The sequence below is a fragment of the Rhinatrema bivittatum genome, chromosome 6 (genome assembly GCF_901001135.1).
Source record: "Rhinatrema bivittatum chromosome 6, aRhiBiv1.1, whole genome shotgun sequence".
In the NCBI taxonomy this organism is placed as follows: Eukaryota; Metazoa; Chordata; class Amphibia; order Gymnophiona; family Rhinatrematidae; genus Rhinatrema; species Rhinatrema bivittatum.
In genome coordinates this window covers 15071350-15093577 of record NC_042620.1, presented here as the reverse complement: position 1 = coordinate 15093577, position 22228 = coordinate 15071350, and the positions used below count along the sequence as shown (strand labels likewise).

Below are 22228 nucleotides of genomic sequence, written 5' to 3'. Positions count from 1 at the left end.
CCCTGCGTGTCATTGACGAAGACAGTGAGACTCCACCCTACATGTAGAGTCAGTGTCATTCAGGAAGTGAGACTCCACCCTACATTGACTGCTAGAGTCAGTAAGACCACACCCTGCGTGTCATTGACGAAGACAGTGAGACCTCCACCCTACATGTAGAGTCAGTGTCATTCAGGAAGTGAAGACTCCACCCTACATGTGACTGCTAGAGTCAGTAAGACCACACCCTGCGTGTCGTTGAGGAAGACAGTGAGACTCCACCCCTACATGTGACTGCTAGAGTCAGTGAGACCACACCTGCGTGTCATTCAGGAAGTGAGACTCCACCCTACATGTGACTGCTAGAGTCAGTGAGACCACACCCTGCGTGTCATTCAGGAAGTGAGACTCCACCCTACATGTGACTGCTAGAGTCAGTGAGACCACACCCTGCGTGTCATTCAGGAAGTGAGACTCCACCCTACATGACTGCTAGAGTCAGTGAGACCACACCCTGCGTGTCATTCAGGAAGTGAGACTCCACCCTACATGTGACTGCTAGAGTCAGTGAGACCACACCCTGCGTGTCATTCAGGAAGTGAGACTCCACCCTACATGTGACTGCTAGAGTCAGTGAGACCACACCCTGCGTGTCATTGGGGAAGTGAGACTCCACCCTACATGTGACTGCTAGAGTCAGTGAGACCACACCCTGCGTGTCATTCAGGAAGTGAGACTCCACCCTACATGTGACTGCTAGAAGTGAGACCACACCCTGCGTGTCATTCAGGAAGTGAGACTCCACCCTACATGTGACTGCTAGAGTCAGTGAGACCACACCCTGCGTGTCATTCAGGAAGTGAGACTCCACCCTACATGTGACTGCTAGAGTCAGTGAGACCACACCCTGCGTGTCATTCAGGAAGTGGGACTCCACCCTACATGTGACTGCTAGAGTCAGTGAGACCACACCCTGCGTGTCATTCAGGAAGTGAGACTCCACCCTACATGTGACTGCTAGAGTCAGTGAGACCACACCCTGCGTGTCATTCAGGAAGTGAGACTCCACCCTACATGTGACTGCTAGAGTCAGTGAGACCACACCCTGCGTGTCATTCAGGAAGTGAGACTCCACCCTACATGTGACTGCTAGAGTCAGTGAGACCACACCCTGCGTGTCATTCAGGAAGTGAGACTCCACCCTACATGTGACTGCTAGAGTCAGTGAGACCACACCCTGCGTGTCATTCAGGAAGTGAGACTCCACCCTACATGTGACTGCTAGAGTCAGTGAGACCACACCCTGCGTGTCATTCAGGAAGTGAGACTCCACCCTACATGTGACTGCTAGAGTCAGTGAGACCACACCCTGCGTGTCATTCAGGAAGTGAGACTCCACCCTACATGTGACTGCTAGAGTCAGTGAGACCACACCCTGCGTGTCATTCAGGAAGTGAGACTCCACCCTACATGTGACTGCTAGAGTCAGTGAGACCACACCCTGCGTGTCATTCAGGAAGTGAGACTCCACCCTACATGTGACTGCTAGAGTCAGTGAGACCACACCCTGCGTGTCATTCAGGAAGTGAGACTCCACCCTACATGTGACTGCTAGAGTCAGTGAGACCACACCCTGCGTGTCATTCAGGAAGTGAGACTCCACCCACATGTGACTGCTAGAGTCAGTGAGACCACACCCTGCGTGTCATTCAGGAAGTGAGACTCCACCCTACATGTGACTGCTAGAGTCAGTGAGACCACACCCTGCGTGTCATTCAGGAAGTGAGACTCCACCCTACATGTGACTGCTAGAGTCAGTGAGACCACACCCTGCGTGTCATTCAGGAAGTGAGACTCCACCCTACATGTGACTGCTAGAGTCAGTGAGACCACACCCTGCGTGTCATTCAGGAAGTGAGACTCCACCCTACATGTGACTGCTAGAGTCAGTGAGACCACACCCTGCGTGTCATTCAGGAAGTGAGACTCCACCCTATGTGACTGCTAGAGTCAGTGAGACCACACCCTGCGTGTCATTCAGGAAGTGAGACTCCACCCTACATGTGACTGCTAGAGTCAGTGAGACCACACCCTGCGTGTCATTCAGGAAGTGAGACTCCACCCTACATGTGACTGCTAGAGTCAGTGAGACCACACCCTGCGTGTCATTCAGGAAGTGAGACTCCACCCTACATGTGACTGCTAGAGTCAGTGAGACCACACCCTGCGTGTCATTCAGGAAGTGAGACTCCACCCTACATGTGACTGCTAGAGTCAGTGAGACCACACCCTGCGTGTCATTCAGGAAGTGAGACTCCACCCTACATGTGACTGCTAGAGTCAGTGAGACCACACCCTGCGTGTCATTCAGGAAGTGAGACTCCACCCTACATGTGACTGCTAGAGTCAGTGAGACCACACCCTGCGTGTCATTCAGGAAGTGAGACTCCACCCTACATGTGACTGCTAGAGTCAGTGAGACCACACCCTGCGTGTCATTCAGGAAGTGAGACTCCACCCTACATGTGACTGCTAGAGTCAGTGAGAAAACACCCTGCGTGTCATTCAGGAAGTGAGACTCCACCCTACATGTGACTGCTAGAGTCAGTGAGACCACACCCTGCGTGTCATTCAGGAAGTGAGACTCCACCCTACATGTGACTGCTAGAGTCAGTGAGACCACACCCTGCGTGTCATTCAGGAAGTGAGACTCCACCCTACATGTGACTGCTAGAGTCAGTGAGACCACACCCTGCGTGTCATTCAGGAAGTGAGACTCCACCTTACATGTGACTGCTAGAGTCAGTGAGACCACACCCTGCGTGTCATTCAGGAAGTAGACTCCACCCTACATGTGACTGCTAGAGTCAGTGAGACCACACCCTGCATTGACTGAAATTTACGTGAGACCGCACCAAGTGTGTGACTGCTAGAGACAGCGAGGTTACACCCTTTGTGTGACTAGCAGGGACAGTGAGACTACACTTTATGTGATGCGCTATTGCTCTCTGGCCCGGCCCTTCCTGGGTGAATGCAACTGCAGCTTTTATAGGCTCCACGGCAGCAATAGCGGCAGTGGCGCACCTTGATGACGTTGGTGCGGCTGGGAATTTGAACCCAGCCGCGCTTTCAGCTATTGCCACAGCAACAGGTCCCTTAACAAGCGCAGCGGGTGTTGCTGCGGTACCCACCTTGCCTGCCTCGTCCAAGCCTTCATTATCCACCCTTGCCTCGTCCAAGCCTGCCTTGCCCAGCCGTGCCTCATCCAGCCTCATCCTTGCTCTGCACCTTTCCAGCTGATCTGACTGCTCAACTGGCTCTGACTTCAACTACAGACACTGACTACTCCCTGGCCCGCTGACGACACCCTGTTTGCTGCCTGCCCTGACTTTCGGCCATCTCAGTACTCTCTCAAGTGACTGCCCTTAGGACTCACCTGTCCTGCCAATCCCTGGAACCCAAACGCTCAACCTGAGGGGAACAGGACTGGTTTCGACGAAGCCCTATCTTGTCCCAGGCCACAGCGTGTTCGCCAGCTGTTGGCAGGGCCTAGTAGGTTCACCTACTAGTTTGCATTGACCTCACCACAGCACAAGGGCTCACAATCATTACAGACTGCTGAGGCCATGAACTCAGCAGACATGTTCCCAGCCCAGACCACTACTGCATTGGCCCTCCAGGTGAAGCAGCATGAAGACCAGTAGAATTCCCGAGCTAGTCTCCTCCAAGGTTTAACCCAGCAAGCCCAGCAGCAACTTAATCATGTGACTGGATTACTTCACGGTCTTTTTCAGTGATTGGACACTATGTAGAGCCAACTACCTGCTCCAGTTCCAGCTCCGATGAATCCTCCACCTGCGCCTACTAGGACCTCGGAATCCATGCTGCGTATTCTGCCACTTCCCAGGTATGGTGGCGACCCCATGGGATGCAGGGGTTTACTCAATTTATGTAAGTTGCACTTTGAACTTTAGGCAGCTCGCTTCCCCTCAAATCATGTCAACGTGACATACATACTCTCCTTATTGGATGGCCCTGCCCTCGCCTGGGTTTCTCTCTTGTGGGAATAAGGCGACCAACTCCTTGGGAACTTCAATAACTTTGTACAACAGCTTTGCTTGATTTTTGACAAGCCTGGCTGCGTCTCGCCTGCAGTCATAGAATTGCTACTTACCCACCAAGCACTTGCACCGTAGGCAACGATGCTGTAGAATCTTGCATTCTGGCCTCCGAGTTTGGCTGGGGTGAAGACAACCAAATGGCCATCTTCTGGCAAGGGCTAGCTGGAAGAATAAAGGATGAGCTGGCCAGTTGAGATCTTCCATTCTCTGGAAGCACTCATTGCCGTGGCTATCCATGTGGATTTAAGGTTCCAGGAACAAGCCCAGGAGAAGACCACATCCCACCGATCCATCCATTAGGCTACTGACTTCCAGCAGCCCCTGAAGCCTGCTTCAGACCCCATGATGGTTATCTCCCCTGAAGACCCCATGCAGTTGGGTAAATCTCGGAGGAAGAAAAATGGAGGCGAAGATAGCATAACCTCTGCCTCTACTACACCCCGCACAGGAGCATTTTGCTAGCCACTGCCCTGAGAAGTTGGGCAAACGTCAGAATGGGGGCCTAGTCAGAAAGGCAGTCCCGAGCCACCCGGGCTCCACTCTACAGCCTGTGTGCCTCACCTTCAGGGAGCACACTGCCTAGACAGAGGTATTACTTGATTCCAGATTGGGGAGAAATTTTATCTAGGAGTTGTTGCTGCACCATCTTGACCACAGCCCGCACCATTTCTTCTGTCAATGGTGAGCCTCTCCCTGACTACTTGACCACGGCCACCTTACCCATCACTATGCATATTGGTTCACATCAGGAAAACATTAAGTTCTATGTTCTATCCAAGACAGTCAACCCTGTCATTCTCAGGTTGCCCTTGCTCAGACTCCACTAACCTTCTATCGACTGGCCTACACTGCAGATTACCTATTGGGGCCCCTCCTCTCAGGAGCATTGTTCCACTTGGATCCTGCCTCCGGCGGCTTGGACCATCTTGCCTGTACTGATGGGTTGGCCGCTCCAGTACACAACACTTACTGACGTGGGCAATCCACAGCTTAGGAACCTGTTGCCTCACAGCTCTACCAACCACCAGATTCCTCAAAGCCCTTCGTCTTGGAGGAAGAGGTCACTGCCATGAGGCAGGGGCTGTCCTTACTCAACATGACTACTCAGGGAACCAAGAGTCATGCTTTCCTTCTTCCAAAGGATTCCCTCCTGCAGAAGAGGATCAACGGACTGATACTCTTTCATGTTTCTTTGAAACTGAAGAATTCTCGGAACCTCCTCTGAAACCTATGCCTAACTAGCCAGTTCCCCAGATGGTAAAAGTATTCAGGCCTGGGGAGGTACTGTTACGTTTGGCTGGCTGCAGTCACACAGATGCCATTGATGCTGCCCCTCCGACGCTGCCATCACTCCCAGCCTGTGTGCATTTAATATAGGCCCCACAGCAGGAATAGTAGCAGCAGCGCACCTTGATGATGTTGGCACGACTGAGTATTTAAACCCCAGCCGCGCTTCCAATTAGGAATTATTAGGTCCCCTTACCTAGCGCAGTGTGTGTTGCTCTGGTCCCAGCCTTGCCTTCCCTAGCCTGCCTCATCCTTGTTCCGTACCTTTCTAGAACTTCTGACTGCTCCACCGGACTTGACTTCAACTGTGGACAGGGACATGGACTACTCTCTTTCCTGCTGCCTGGATCTGACCTTGCCAGAAACCCTTTCTATGCTTTGACCGCTGCCTACCATGGCTTTTGGCCCATCTCTGAACTCTCTCTTGGACCGCCCTCGGGACCCATGTCCTGCTGGCCCCTGGAACCCAAGGCTGAACCTGCAGGGAATGGGGCAGGTTTAGGTGAAGCTCCATCTCGTCCCAGTCCAGGGCATGTTCACCAGCTGTCAGTGGGGCCTAGTAGGTTTGCCTACTAAGTTGCATTGACCTCGCCACAGCACAAGGGCTCACAGTCATTACACACCGACAGATACATCCTGCATAGGAATCCAGGAGACAGAAAACCACACCCTGGGACTGCCAGAAATAGTAACACCGCATCCCATGTGTGATTGCCAGATACAATGAGATCACATGATTTCTGTGACTTTCAACTATTATAACCCCATCTGATGGCTGGAGATAAAGACCTCCCCTGAATATTCTGGAAACAGGGCCCAGACTCAGCTGTTCCCAGTCAGAAACGAGTGCGTGTCGGAGGTGAGTCTGAGGCAGGCACCAAACTACAAGAGCAGAGCTGTGCATAAAGAAACCAGCATATCACACACATACACACACACACACACAGCTGCCCTGTTACAATCCTTTCCATGCAGATGAACTGTGGGAGAGGGATTAGAAACACATACCTGGCAGAAATATTATTGTAGTGCATGTAGGCTGCAATGACCACGCCCGGCCGTCCTCGGTTTTCCCTGCAAGATCAAGAGGAAGTGCAGTCAGATAGCAGCTAGAGGTGCCACCTGCCTAACATATCCCAAAGCTGCATGTTCTGCCACCTGCTTTCCTGCTGACTAATGGAGGGAGGCGCATGGTGTTTGAATTCCCAGGTGGCTGCACTCAGCGCTGACCTGGCGAGAACTGTTTCCTGTACAGGTGACAGGAAGACACGCCCTCCTCTTCCAGTCAGCTGCTCACAGAACTGCTCTCCATCTTTCCTGGTATTTTATTCTTCTCCTTTCAGTATGGAGTGTTTCAACAGACCATCCAGGCCTGGTAAGCAGTTCCGATTGTGAGACGTAAGATCCGTATACACGAACAGATACCACTCGCATAAGAACTGCCATACTGGGTCAGACCAAAGGTCCATCAAGCCCAGTATCCTCTTTCCAACAGAGGTCAATCCAGATCACAGGTACCTGGCAGGATCCCAAATAGCAGATATATGAACTTCTAGAGGGCAATTTTCAAAGCCATTTATGTGGGAACAAAGAATTTTGTTCACATTAATCGTCTATTGAAAATGTCCTTCATTCAATGCAGCTAAAATCCATAATCAACGTCCCACAACATTTGAACTTAAGCAGCACCAAGAGAGGTGTTCCCAGGGCATATTTCGGTCAGGAGAGAAAAATAACTCATGTGGTTTCAACTCTATATGTGTTGTTTTCAATGAAAATAAAATGTCCCTGCAGAGGAAGCAGGAGCAAATGTCCGAGGGTCCGCTGTACCCCAGCAAGCCTCAACGAGAAAGTACCACAGACTTTGTCCCAAACCAGAATTTTAAAATTGCCCCTAATGTGAGAAGACTCTATAAATATCTCATTTGTTCATATTTTATGAAAGTTAAGTTGAAAGGGACGTGAGAAGGAAAGGTCTCTTGTTTCTTGCAGTGGAAGAATCCAACACAGAAATTCAGGGCAAATCCGCACTATCGGGACCCCCTACAAGTCTGCCCCATCTTCTCTTTCTACTGCAATACTACAGACCCAACCTTCATTTCTACCTGTACCCTCTCCCCTGCCACCACCCCCCCCCTCCCCCCAAGGAAAACCCTCTGAGTCTGTCAATGTCCCAGGCTTTCTTTATCCCCTTGCCAGTCTTTTGCCTGCACTGGTAAAGCTGCTCATGCATCCCCTGCTCATTCTGTCCATGTGCATGGGATGTGGAGCCAGAGCACGCAACTCCTACTGAAGAAGCACAACCCTCGCTAGACTCAGAAAACCTGCGGCATTAGGGAAGGTTTTACCAAGGACACAACACTAGCAGGCTGATTCTGTAACGTGCACGCGACTGAGCGCAGTTTTACCCGCGGTTGGATGCGCGTTTTCGACACAGGTCCACTACCTCTTATGGAGTAGGGGTTTAGCACATTGAAAACGCACGTCCAACCCTCCTCCCCGAAGCTAATAGCGCTCATCACATGCAAATGCTAGTGTTGATGAGGCTATTAGTTATGCACCCAGGACACTGAAAATAATGTGCGGCCAAGCTTTTCTGTACACCCTCCCACTTAATATCCTAGCGATATTAAGTCAGAGAAACAAAAAATGTTAAAAAAAAACAAATTAAAAATTTTTTTTTTTAAATTTTAAAAATGTAGAAATATGCCGGCCAGTCAGGAAAACGGATGCTCAATTTTACCGGCGTCCATTTTCCTAACCCATGGCTGTCAGCGGGTTTGGAAAAGCAATGCTCATAAAACTGAGCGTCTGTTTCCTGAATCCGCTGACAGAGCCACCTCTCCTGGGCCAAGGAGCCGATAGGGTGCGTAATCGTCCCTAGCTCCTCCTTTTTAGTGCGACCCCCTCATTTAAATACAGGATCACGTGACCAGGAGAGGGGCTGGGCGCGCGTTGGGACAGCGGGCGCTCAACACTGAGCACCCGATTTCACATGGAGCTTACTGTATCAGCTTTTAAGTAACTGCAAAAGAAACTTTTTTAGAAGACTTAGCTTGGTGGGTTTGAGGCATCGTCAGGCTCTGAAGGAAAGGGCTGGGCCAGGGAGCCTCACTATTTATGGCTTTGTCCTTTGATTTCCACATAGAGGGAGCTCTTCGACAACCAGAAGAAGTTTGGACTCAATGGACATCTAATGTCCTTTCATGCTAACCAACTCTGCAGATCTTTGGCTTTGTCAGTGGGGTGCAGAACCTCATCACTAGCACTTGGCCCAGTTTCTTGCCAAATATGAACGGAAGCGTAAAAGAAGGATCCATCAAAACACAAAAGAAATCGTCTCTGCATGCAAGACTTTAAGTGTAAGGTATTGTAACAGTGATAAACGATGCTATAAGTCCAGGTTCCCCTGTCAAGCCTGGAGAAAGCTCCTGACCTTGTTGTGGATGACGACCACATTGTGCGGGTCAGCATTCAGCCACGTATCCATGGCTTTGCAGATACTGCAGACCTTCTCCAAGGCAGGAGCATGGAGGTCCGGCCAACCAAAATCCAACACCTACAGCGAGAAGAATGGGAAGAGAAAAGACAGAGCTAGAGGTGGGGGCCAGGGACTCTAAATTATTCCGGAGGTGGTCAATACACTAAAAGTCCATATTCAGCTGCTGTGAGGCTCAGCTAGTTAGACAAATAAACTTATGCAGCTAACTTTGACTATGTATTCAACGGCGATGCCGCACCACTAAAATATATGCCCCTATCTTAAAGCTAGCCGGATACGTTTATTCAGTTAACTTTAGGGCAGATGTATGGGCCAACCAGAGTTAGCTGGATAAGTTATTTTACTTTATTTTTTTTAGATGGATAAGTTATCCAGCTAACTCAACTCCTCCCAGTTATAGCCCTGGAATGCCCTGGACTTATCCAGCCAAATGTTAGCCAGAAATAAAGTTATCGGGCAAGAATTTAGCCAGATAAGTGCCAAAATATTCATTTAGATAGATAACTTTTGACTTATCTTTAAATGCATCTAAATACAGACTTTTATAAGTTTTGCTATGAACATTAGCTTATAAGCTATAAACAAAAACTTATACGTCACCAGAATAAAATTCACATTAATAATTTAATTTTCAAAGAAAGAAGAAAAAGGTGAGAAAGAGAGTCAATCAATGAAATCTGGTGTGAGAGAAAGTGGAATCAGACTGAGGAGAAATCTTAAGGAGAGAAAACAGAGCTGCACGATGCTCAGGGCTTCAGTAAAATCAGGGCATTATCAGCAGGCAAACAGCCCCTTTTTATGCTCTCCCAGCACAGCTTACCTTGGAGTGGAGCTTGCTGATGTCATGTCTCCGCTCCGACAGGTTGAAAAGCTTGAACAAAGAAAGAGAGGGAGATTTACTTAAAAGTAGAAATGTTACAGTTACATTCTGAGAGAGAGGAGTAGGAAGAATCAGTATAAACAGAGAGAGGCCTTCCCTGACCGCTGATGACCGATGTGCTCCAGTCCCACCAAAGGCTGGAAATCAGGACTAACTGTACATCACAGGGGAAGTTACTCGGGGGTCAATATTCAAATGGTTTGTCCAGCTAAGTTCAGGATTTAGCCAGACAAAATTCTTTCACTCTGTCTCCAACTTATCTGTCTAAGTAGTTAGCCTAATAATACTACTTGGAGGCATGCCGGGGTGAAGAGGTTAGCCAGATAAGTTATCCTGACAATTTTTACACTCTGAAGATTCTGGATAACTCATCCAACTAAGCCTTGCTCATGCTGGAGAGCAGTCCTAAAGTTAGCCAGATAGGTTTATGGGGCTAAAGAGCACTTTATCAATATTCAGCAGAGCACATAACCAGCAGCAATCCACTGAATAGCCATAACAATTTACCCTGCTAATTTTAGCTGATAAATTGCTTACGTGCTATGTAGCTGAATATGGACAGCTCAGTGTTAGTGCAGGGTAAATTGCAGGGGAAGGCATCAGTCAGTGTTAGTGTAGAGGTTCTGCAGGGGTAGTCATCAGTCAGTGTTAGTGTAGGAGGTGCAGTGGGGGAGGCATCAGTCAGTGTTAGTGTAGGAGGTGCAGTGGGGGGGCATCAGTCAGTTAGTGTAGAGGTTCTGCAGGGGTAGTCATCAGTCAGTGTTAGTGTAGGCGATGCAGTGGGGTAGTCATCAGTCAGTATTAGTGTAGGAGGTGCAGTGGGGGAGGCATCAGTCAGTGTTAGTGTAGGAGGTGCAGTGGGGGAGACAACAGTCAGTGTTAGTGTAGGAGGTGCAGTGGGGGAGGCATCAGTCAGTGTTAGTGTAGGAGGTGCAGTGGGGGACATCAGTCAGTATTAGTGTAGGAGGTGCAGTGGGGGAGTCATCAGTCAGTGTTAGTGTAGGCGATGCAGTGGGGTAGTCATCAGTCAGTATTAGTGTAGGAGGTGCAGTGGGGGAGACAACAGTCAGTGTTAGTGTAGGAGGTGCAGTGGGGGAGGCATCAGTCAGTGTTAGTGTAGGAGGTGCAGTGGGGTAGTCAGTCAGTATTAGTGTAGGAGGTGCAGTGGGGGAGTCATCAGTCAGTGTTAGTGTAGGCGATGCAGTGGGGTAGTCATCAGTCAGTGTTAGTGTAGGAGGTGCAGTGGGGGAGTCATCAGTCAGTGTTAGTGTAGGAGGTGCAGTGGGGGAGACAACAGTCAGTGTTACTGTAGGAGGTGCAGTGGGGGAGGCATCAGTCAGTGTTAGTGTAGGAGGTGCTGTGGGGGAGTCATCAGTCAGTGTTAGTGTAAGAGGTGCAGTGGGGGAGGCATCAGTCAGGGTTAGTGTAGGAGGTGCAGTGGGGGAGGCATCAGTCAGTGTTAGTGTAGGAGGTGCAGTGAGGGAGTCATCAGTAAGTGTGAGCGTAGAGTGAGCTGTGGGGAGTCATCAGTCAGTGTTAGTGTAGGCGATGCAGTGGGGTAGTCATCAGTCAGTGTTAGTGTAGGAGGTGCAGTGGGGGAGGCATCAGTCAGTGTTAGTGTAGGCTGTGGGGGAGTTATCCATCAATGTTAGTTTAGGGGTTCTGCAGAGGGAGTCATCAGTCAGTGTTAGTGTAGGAGGTGCAGTGGGGGAGGCATCAGTCAGTGTTAGTGTAGAGGTTCTGCAGGGGTAGTCATCAGTCAGTGTTAGTGTAGGAGGTGCAGTGGGGGAGGCATCAGTCAGTTAGTGTAGAGGTTCTGCAGGGGTAGTCATCAGTCAGTGTTAGTGTAGGAGGTGCAGTGAGGGAGTCATCAGTAAGTGTGAGCGTAGAGTAAGCTGGGGAGTCATCAGTAAGTGTGAGCGTAGAGTGAGCTGTGGGGGAGTCATCAGTCAGTGTTAGTGTAGAGGTTCTGCAGGGGTAGTCATCAGTCAGTGTAGGATGTGCAGTGGGGAGGAGTCATCAGTCAGTGTTAGTGTAGGAGTGCAGTGGGGGAGGCATCATCAGTGTTAGTGTAGGCTGTGGGGAGTTATCCATCATGTTAGTTTAGGGGTTCTGCAGAGGGAGTCATCAGTCAGTGTTAGTGTAGGAGGTGCAGTGGGGGAGGCATCAGTCAGTGTTAGTGTAGGAGGTGCAGTGGGGGAGGCATCAGTCAGTGTTAGTGTAGGAGGTGCAGTGGGGGGAGGCATCAGTCAGTGTTAGTGTAGGAGGTGCAGTGGGGGAGGCATCAGTCAGTGTTAGTGTAGGAGGTGCAGTGGGGAGGCATCAGTCAGTGTTAGTGTAAGAGGTGCTGTGGGGGTAGTCATCAGTCAGTGTTAGTGTAGAGGTGCAGTGGGGGAGGCATCAGTCAGTGTTAGTGTAGGGTGCAGTGGGGGAGGCATTAGTCAGTGTTAGTGTAGAGGTTCTGCAGAGGGAGGCATCAGTCAGTGTTAGTAGGAGGTGCAGTGGGGAAGGCATCAGTCAGTGTTCGTGTAGGGTGTGCTGTGGGGGGGAGTCATCAGTCAGTGTTAGTGAGGATGTGCTGGGGAGGAGTCATCAGTCAGTGTTAGGTAGGATGTGCAGTGGGGAGGAGTCATCAGTCAGTGTTAGTGTAGGAGATGCAGTGGGGGAGGCATCAGTCAGTGTTAGTGTAGGCTGTGGGGGAGTTATCCATCAATGTTAGTTTAGGGGTTCTGCAGAGGGAGTCATCAGTCAGTGTTAGTGTAGGAGGTGCAGTGGGGGAGGCATCAGTCAGTGTTAGTGTAGGAGGTGCAGTGGGGGAGGCATCAGTCAGTGTTAGTGTAGGAGGTGCTGTGGGGGAGTCATCAGTCAGTGTTAGTGTAGGAGGTGCAGTGGGGGAGGCATCAGTCAGTGTTAGTGTAGGAGGTGCAGTGGGGGAGGCATAGTCAGTGTTAGTGTAGAGGTTCTGCAGAGGGAGGCATCAGTCAGTGTTAGTGTAGGAGGTGCAGTGGGGAAGGGCATCAGTCAGTGTTCGTGTAGGGTGTGCTGTGGGGGAGTCATCAGTCAGTGTTAGGTAGGATGTGCAGTGGGGAGGAGTCATCAGTCAGTGTTAGTGTAGGATGTGCAGTGGGGAGGATCATCAGTCAGTGTTAGTGTAGGATGTGCAGTGGGGAGGAGTCATCAGTCAGTGTTAGTGTAGGAGTGCAGGGGGGAGGTCAGTCAGTGTTAGTGTAGGGTGTGCTGTGGGGGAGGCATCAGTCAGTGTTAGTGTAGGAGATGCAGTGGGAGAGTCATCAGGTGTTAGTGTAGGAGATGCAGTGGGGGAGTCATCAGTAAGTGTTAGTATAGGAGATGCAGTGGGGGAGTCATCAGTAAGTGTGAGCGTAGAGTGAGCTGTGGGGAGGAGTCATCAGTCAGTGTTAAGTGTAGGAGGTGCAGTGTAAGGAGGCATCACTCAGTGTTAGTGTTGGGGTGCTGCAGAGGGAGTCATCAGTCAGTGTTAGTGTAGAGTGAGCTGTGGGGGGACTCATCAGTCAGTGTTAGTGTAGAGTGAGCTGTGGGGGGAAGTCAGCAGTCAGTGTTAGTGCCGTGTACACTGCAGGGGGACATATCAGTAAGTGTTAGTGTGAGGGGGGAGAGTCCAGTCAGGATTACTGCAGGTTCACTGAAAGGGAGCCATCACTCGAAGTCTAGTGAATACGGTGGGGGGGGGGGGGGGGGGAGGGGGGAAGACTCGGTCATCACTCAGTGTTACCACTGCGTATGGCACAGAAGAGTCATCTGTTAGTGGTAGCGCTTGCTACAGAGCAGGAGAATTTATTCAATGATTCGTACGGTATCCGATTGCTGGGTGATCTCTCAGTGGATAACCCTTGCAGTGTCTCACACTATTTACTGGGAGGTCTGTCAGCAGGCATCCCTGCAGTCTCTCTCATGTATCGTTGAGAGCTCCTTACCAGGTAGTTGTCACCATGCTTGGATTTCAGCATCTGTGCCACTTCCTTCAGGTTGCTGCGGAAGGTGGGCTCCTCTGTGGCACTTGAGAAGGTGACAGATATGATCCTCTCAGTGATGTACAGCAGGTCCAACTCACAGCTGTCCTCCATGGTGTGGGTGAGGCTGGCACTCCTAGAGGAAGAAGGAGAGTCTGGGACCATCTCACCACGCGATGGTTGCATGTCGGCATTTCCTGTCTGCTCTGGATCTGGCTGGACATAGGATCAATGTGTCCAAGGTACCACGCCTACTTCTGCTTGGCCAGGTAGAGACCCCCCTTTCGTTGTTCACTAGCCCTGAAGGTTATAATCATGGCTGGATACACTTATTAACAGCTTTAAGTTCACCTCTCTTTAAACTCTGTTGCTATATAGAAAATTCTACAAAAATTGAAAATATGCTCAGCTACCTTGTGTCTCTGGATGCTGCTGCTGGATGCAGAGAACTCATAGTGAATGGGGATAAAAATATTGTATCCAGTTATCCATTCCAAACTTAATCTCCCACAAAATGGGTTCAATTAGCACAACTTTAAAACTTGTGAGCAGCAGTGCCAATCATCAAGGCTTCAAATCAATATTTGAAAGACAAAAGCTGTATCTAATGCAGATTTCTGAATCTCACAGCGCAGGAGACAATGTCCTCCCTGTATCTAATGCAGATTTCTGAATCTCACAGCGCAGGAGACAATGTCCTCCCCTGTATCTAATGCAGATTTCTGAATCTCACAGCGCAGGAGACAATCTCCTCCCCTGTATCTAATGCAGATTTCTGAATCTCACAGCGCAGGAGACAATGTCCTCCCCTGTATCTAATGCAGATTTCTGAATCTCACAGCACAGGAGACAATGTCCTCCCCTGTATCTAATGCAGATTTCTGAATCACAGCGCAGGAGACAAGGTCCTCCCCTGTATCTAATGCAGATTTCTGAATCTCACAGCGCAGGAGACAGGTCCTCCCTGTATCTAATGCAGATTTCTGAATCTACAGCGCAGGAGACAATGTCCTCTGCTGTATCTTAATGCAAATTTCCTTGATTCCTCACCCACCCACCCCATGTTTCATATATAGTTCTTCCAAAATCTTAGGTTACGTGAGTAATAACAAATAAGTGCAAATCAAACAATTTATAAGCATTCACGATAACTCATTACAAGTCACTCTCCCTAACAGTTCTGAGCAGAATGTCTTTAATTCAGTTTGGTGCTTATGCTCCAAAGCATTAATTAACATTCGGGTAATTAAGGGTTGTTAAATTTCCTCCAACTGACTGCAATGAAAAAGGAGCTAATTCATCTGAAACAGGAATTGTCTAAGCTTCAAAAATCTCCCTTTCATAGTAGCATCCAGAATATCACCTTCAACTTCCAAGAGATTCAGAAACCCAAGAAAATATGGATTACAGTGAGATCTGGTAGAATAAGTCCTGTGATCCTGAGACACTGTCTCTCCTCATCTGAGCAACACCCAGGATATCTGCCCCGACTCCCACAGAGGTGTCAAAAAGCCAGGAGTAAATGGATTACATAGAAACATAGAAATCACGGAAGAAAACGACCAAATGATGCACCCACTCTGCCCAGCAAGCTTATGCCAGCATCTGCCGCTCTGTGCAGGTTACCCCCATGCTTATCAGTTTCCCAGACCATAAACATCAAGGCCCTCACTGGACGCTGTTTGAATCCAATTTCTCTTTACCCTTAATGTAGAAGCAGAGAGCAATGTTGGAGTTGCATTAACAGTATCAAGACTTATTGGTTAAGGGTAATAACCGCCACACAAGCAAGTTAACCACATGTGCTCTTTTCTTCATTTCCATCCTCGAGCCTTTAGGGATCCTCAGTGTTTATCCCATGCCCCTTTGAACTCTTTCATTCTTTTTGTCTTCATCACCTCCTCTGGAAGGGCATTCCAGGCATCCACCATCCTCTCCATGAAGAAATATTTCCTGACGTTGGTTTGGAGTCGTCCTCCCTGGAGTTTCATTTCATGACCCCTAGTTCTACTGATTTCTTTCCAACGGAAAAGGTTTGAAGTTCATGCATCATTAAAACCTTTCAGGTATCTGAAGGTCTGTATCCTATCTCCCCTGCACCTCCTCTCTTCCAGGGCATACATAATCAGATCCTTCAGCCTCTCCTCATAAGTCTTCTGATGCTGACCCCACACTATTTTGGTCGCTCTTCTTTAGACCACCTCTATCCTGTCTTTATCCTTTTTTGAGATTCGGGCACCAGTACTGAACACAATACTCCAGGTGAGGCCTCACCAAGGACCTGTACAAGGGCATCATCACCTCCTTTTTCTTCCTGGTGATTCCTCTCTCTGTGCAGCCCAGCATCCTTCTGGCTTTAGCTATCAACTTGTCACATTACTTCACCACCTTCAGATCAGACACTATCACCCCAAGGTCCCTCTCCCAGTCCATGCACATCAGTCTTTCACCCCCCTATCACATCCAGCTCTTTGGATACTGCACCCCAGATGCAGGACTCTGCACTTCTTGGCATTGAATCCCAGCTGCCAAATCCTCAACCAGTCTGCAAGCTTTCTTAAATCACTTTTCATTTCCTCTACTCCTTCAGACGTGTCCACTCTGTTGCAGATCTTAGTATCATCCATAAATAGACAAAGTTTAACTTCTCTCTCTTTGAACACAGAAGAGCTGTTCTCTGCAATGTCGCTCAGAAAGATATTGAACAGAATCGGTCCCAAAACCGATCCCTGTGGCACTCCACTTATCACCATTCTTTCTTCGGAGTAAGTTCCATTTACCATTACTCGCTGTCTCTTGTCAGTCAACAAGTTTGCAATCCACACTACTACCTTGGCACCCATTCCCAAGCTTCTCATTTTGTTCATGAGTTTCTATGTGGAACCGTATCAAAAGCTTTACTAAATTACAAGAAAAATTACATTGAGCACTCTTCCCTGATCCAATCAATCTCGAGTCACCCAATTTAAAAAATCAATCAGATTTCTCTGGCAGGACCTTCCCCTGGTGAATCCATGCTGCCTTGCATTGGGGATCCTACTGGATTGTAGATAGTTCCCTATCGTTTCCTTCAGCAGAGTCTCCATTAGTTTTCCCACCACCGAGGTGAGGGTAACCGACCTGTAGCTTCCAGCCTGCTCTCTGCTCCCACTCTTGTGAAGCGGGACCACCACTGCTCTCTTCCAATCTCGTGGTATAACTCCCGTTTCCAGGGATCTATTGGACAGGTGTTTCAGCGGACCCCCAGCACATCTCTGAGCTCCTTCAGTATCTTGGGATGTACCTCATCCGACTCATTGACTTGTCCACTCTCAGTTTTCTCAGCTCTTCTCGTACATTCTTTTCTGTCTACTCCATCACCATCCACAGTCTTGTCGACCAGCAACCAGGGCTGGTGCAAGGGTGTTAGATGCCCTAGGTGCCTTCTGCCTTGCGCCTGCCCCCCACCCCCCCCGGTTGCACCGCACCCCACCCCGGTCTCCTCTCTCATTCACGGCTGGCAAATCTCTACTCCTCTTTGCTGCGAGCGGGATAGGCTCCTCTCGCAGCACCACACAGCTGCTCTTCAGCACCCCTAGTAGTCAGTGCCATAAGCAACCAACTAGTTGGCCTCACTGGCCCTGCCAGCAATGGTCCCTCTATAGGGTCTTCTTTAGCGAACACCGAACTGAAGTATTTGTTTAATATTTTGGGCATTTTTTTGTCTCTCCTCCTCGAACTTTCGATTTCACTTTACCACTTCAGACCTTCTCCTCGATGTATCTGAAAAATGTTTTGTCGCCTCATTTTAACTCTTTGGCAATCCTCTCTCTGCCTGACTTCCTGATTTCTTTCTTCGTCTCCCTCAGTTTTACAAGCTGTTCTTCCCTGTGTTCCTCATTTTGGGATCCTTATACTTTCTGAAGACTGTTCTTTTATCTTTATCTTTTCAGCCACCTCCTAAGAGAACCAAATCGGTTTCTTTTTCCTCTTACTCTTCTTTACTTTCCTAACATACAGGCCGATTCAGTAAAAGTCACAGGAGAGTGCCTACTCTCCTGGGGCGCGCAATTCAGTATTTAAATGAGGCCCGCGGTAAAAAGAGGCGCTAGGGACACTAGCACGTCCCTAGCGCCTCTTTTTTGACAGGAGCGGCGGCTGTCAGCGGGTTTGACAGCCGATGCTCAATTTTGCCGGCGTCGGTTCTCAAACCCGCTGACAGCCATGGGTTCGGAAACTGACGCCGGCAAAATTGAGCGTCTGGTTTTGAACCCGCAAGCCGCGGCCGATTTTTTAAATTTTAAATATTTTTTACTTTGGGACCTCCGACTTAATATTGCCATGATATTCCCAGTGCTGGCAGAAACTTAACGCTTACCTTGGCTTGGGCGCTAATTTCTGAAAGTAAAATGTGTGGCTTGGCTGCACATTTTACTTACTGAATCGCGCGGGAATACCTAATAGGGCCATCAACATCGTGCATTTGCATGTTGCGGGCGCTATTAGTTTCTGGGGGTTGGACACACGTTATTCAGTAAGTCAAAAACGCGCGTCCAAACGCGGGTACTGTATCAGCCTGATATGGATTTGTTGCCTTTGGTAATTGCTCCTTTTAGCTTGGCCCACTGTTGTTCCACCTCACCTGTTTTCTCCCAGTCTTCCAGTTCTACCTCCAGGTACTTCCCCATTTCACAAAGTCTGTATTTTTGAATTCAAAACTCGGGTCTTCTTGCTTCTTCTCCGTATTTCTTTTTGTGATATGAAACCACACCGTTTGATGATCACTGGTGCTGAGGTGGGCACCCACCGGGACATCAGAGACGTTATCCCCGTTAGTGAGCACCAGGTCGAGTTTAGTTCCCTCCCTCATGGGTCCCATTACCATTTGTCTGAGCAGAGCTCCTTGCAGGGCATCCACTATCTCCCTACGTCTTGCAGATTCTGCAGAAGGGATGCTCCATTCCACATCCGGCAGATTAAAGTCTCCAACGAGCCACACTTCTCCCTTCTTTCCCACGTTTTGAATGTCTTCGATCAGATCTCTGTCTAGTTCTTCTGTTTGAGTCGGAGGCCTGAAACCACTCCATCATCTTTTTTTAGGACGGCCCGAAATGCTTCTTCTCTACCTCACGTTCCTTGCAATTCAGGTTGCTTGGATATTGTTTTTCACATAGGAGAGCTCCTCCTCCCCCTTTTCTATCCTCTCTGTCCTTCCTTACCAAGTTATAGACCGGGGTGGCCGTATCCCAATCATGAGAATCCATGAACCACGTCTCCATAACAGCAACAATGCCCAAGTCCGCCTCCACCATTAGGGCCTGCAGGTCAGAGATTTATTGCCCAAACTATGAGCATTTGTGGTCAGAACTTTCCAATTTTCTCCCTTGATTTATTGCACTTCCTAGTCACCTTTTCTCGCTTTTTGAGCTGATTGATTTTGTTATTTCTCCTCCCACTTACGGTGGGTTCAGGAAGAATAAGGGCCTGTGATGAAGAGGCATCCACTTTCCCCGATGATATCCTTACAAAATGCCTTTTCTATAATTGGAAAATGTAGCAGTGTCTGGAAAGGAAGAAGATACCTGGAAACCCATAAACATGAAGACATTTCATAAAGGAAAGGTCCTTCTGCTGGGAGACTCAGTCATTAAAGAAACAAATCTCATTTTCAGGGGGACACAATAATTAAATGCCTTCCTGGATCCTCATTTGGTAGAAACACAAACCAGGAGGTCAATGCAATTACAGAGGAAAGTAAGGATTCAAATATCAATACTATCATTCATCTGGGGTCCAACGACCTTGCTAGAAATAGTAACCAAGCAGTACAGAATGATTTCCAGAATCTGGGGAAGACAATTAGCCATAGCTTTTTTCTGAAATCTTACCTGTTCAAGGAAGGGAAATGAAAGGATAAGCCAGAGAGAAAATGTCAATACATGGCTGACAGCATGGTGTAAAGAGAGTGGATTTGGATACATTAGCGGCTGGGGCCATTTATGGAACAGTAAGGATGGCTTACGTTTGTCAGTGGCAGGGAAGAAGGCCCCTAAACAAGAAATTCCAGTCATACAGGGGACGGGGGTGGCTAATGAACTTGGAATCTCATCCCCAAGCAACACAAAAAGCAATATAAGAAGTGAGAGGAGAAAATAAGAAAATCAATCAACTCAATGTTCTCCCTTAAGCAAAGGAGCAGAGAAAGAGAGACTAGTAAGACAAGCAAACAGAGGGAGAAAAGTTGGAAAGCTATGACTACAAATACTCGTAGCTCGGGCAATAAATCCCAGACCTGCAGGCCCTAATGATGGAGACGGACTTGGGACATTGTTGCTGTTATGGAGACATAGTTCAATGAGTCTCATGACTGGGATACGGCCATCCCGGGCTATAACTTTTTAAGGAAAGATAGAGAGGGTAAAAAGGGGGACGAGGAGCTCTTTTTGTCAAAATCAAGTGAAATGCCAAGAGATGTGGGGTAGGGAAGAACTGTTATGGACCGTACTGAAAAAAGAAGATAGTGCTTCCTTACACTGGTATGGTCCTACAGAAGACCCGGACAGAGATTTGATTGAACACATCCAGAAGGTGGGAAAGAAAGGAGACGTGTTGCTCACTAGAGATTTTAATCTGCCAGATGTGGATTGGAGCATCCCTTCTGCAGAATTTATAAGTAGTAGAGCCATTGTGAATGCCCTTTAAGGGACTCTGACCTAGTGCGCACTATTAGGGATACCTCCAATGTTCGGGTAGGAGAAGATCCTGTCAGACAAATCTGATTGACATTTTGACTGGGTGACAGGAGAGCTGGATCAAGGAAGAGTACTCAATGTGATTTACTTGGATTTCAGCAAAGCTTTTGATACAGTCCCAAACAGGAGGCTCATAGATAAAATGAGAAGCTTGGGAGTGGGAGTTAAGGTGGCTGTGAGGATGACAAACTGGTTGATGGACATGAGACAGACTGGTGTAAATGGAACCTACTCTGAAGAGAGAAGGGTGTTAAGTGGAGTGCCTCAAGGATCAGTGTTGGGACCTCAATATCTTCACCAGTGACACAGAAGAGAAAGAAGGTAAAGTTTGTCTTTTTGCAGATGATAATAAGATCCGCAAGAGGGATTAGAGAGAGTGAAAAGTGATTTAAGAAAGCTTGAAGAATGGTCGAAGACTTGGCAGCCAGGATTCAATGCCAAGAAGTGCAGAGACATGCACCTGGGTTGCAGTAATCCAGAAGAGCTGTATTCGGTGGGGGCAGAAGGCTGATGAGTATGGCCCAAGAGAGGGACCTTGGGGTAAAAGTGTCTGGGGATATGAAGGCAGTGAATCAATGTGACAAGGCGATTGCTAAAGCTAAAAGGATGCTGGGTTGCATAGATAAAGGGATAACGAGTAAGACAAGAAGTGATGATGCCCCTGTACAAGTCATTGGTGATGCCTCATCTGGAGTATTGTGTTCAGTTCTGGAGACCGTTATCTCAAAAAGGATAAGAGACAGGATAGAGGTGGTCCAGTGAAGGGTGACCAAAACGGTGTGGGGTCAGTATCGGAAGACTTATGAGGAGATGTTGAAAGATCTAAATATGTATTCACTGGAAGAGAGGAGGTACAGGGGAGATATGATACAGGCCTTCAGATACCTGAAAGATATCAATGATATACAAATTTTGAGCCTTTTCCAGTGGAAAGGAAACTGTTAAACTAGGGGTCATGAAATGAATATCCAGGGGATCGATTCAGAACCAACATCGAGAAATATTTCTTCACAGAAAGCGGGTAGTGGATACCTGGAATGCCCTCCTGGAAGTAGGCATTCCAGGCATCCGGTGGTAAGGACAAAAACAGTAAATGATTTCAAAAGGGCATGGGACAGACACTGTGAATCCCTAAATGTTAGATATTGGATATGAAAAAAGGCGGCATGGGGTAACCTGCACAGAGGAGCAGTTATTACCCTTAAAAGAAGGCTTGGGGGTAACCTGCACGGAGCGGCAGTTACTACCCTTAACAGAAGGCACAGTGGTAACTGCACGGAATTGAAATTACTACTATGAGCAATCTGTAGAGCAGACTGGATGGATCATTTGCCACCATCACTATGTTACGACGTCACTACTGCATCTCACAGTGCAGGAGACAATATCATCCATGGATTCTAATGGAGATATCTGGGAGTCCCTGTAGGATTACACAGCGCAGATATCTGAGAAGTGTGTAGATAGGCAAGAATCCCAGTTCAGTTACTGTCTGGGTGAAGCACTCATAGAGGGTAATTATCAAAAGTATTTCTAGGGATAAAACTGTCCACGCGATATGTGGGTAAACCTATGCACGTGTACATCTTGTACATGCATAAATTTATCCGAGGAGTCTGGACGTGCATGAATACTTTTTGGATGCTTAAAAGCATCCATGTGAATTTTCCCGAAAAGTTTCGGCATACAAATCAGCAGGTGCAATTGTGAGCGGGTCGTTTTGGCGGGGTCATTTTCAA

The 22228-nt window shown here is 48.4% G+C and overlaps 1 protein-coding gene across 1 annotated transcript in view; it reads right to left on the bottom strand.

Moving 5' to 3' along the window:
- The window catches only part of TNS1 (tensin 1), a gene marked incomplete in the record, with an annotated part of 1098810 nt that overhangs the window by 269283 nt on the left and 807299 nt on the right, over positions 1-22228 (bottom strand). Inside the window, 5 exon segments of the mRNA XM_029605104.1 lie at positions 6396-6461; positions 6656-6660; positions 8824-8946; positions 9710-9760; positions 13723-13894. Of these exon segments, the coding sequence (XP_029460964.1) occupies positions 6396-6461; positions 6656-6660; positions 8824-8946; positions 9710-9760; positions 13723-13894 (417 nt within the window).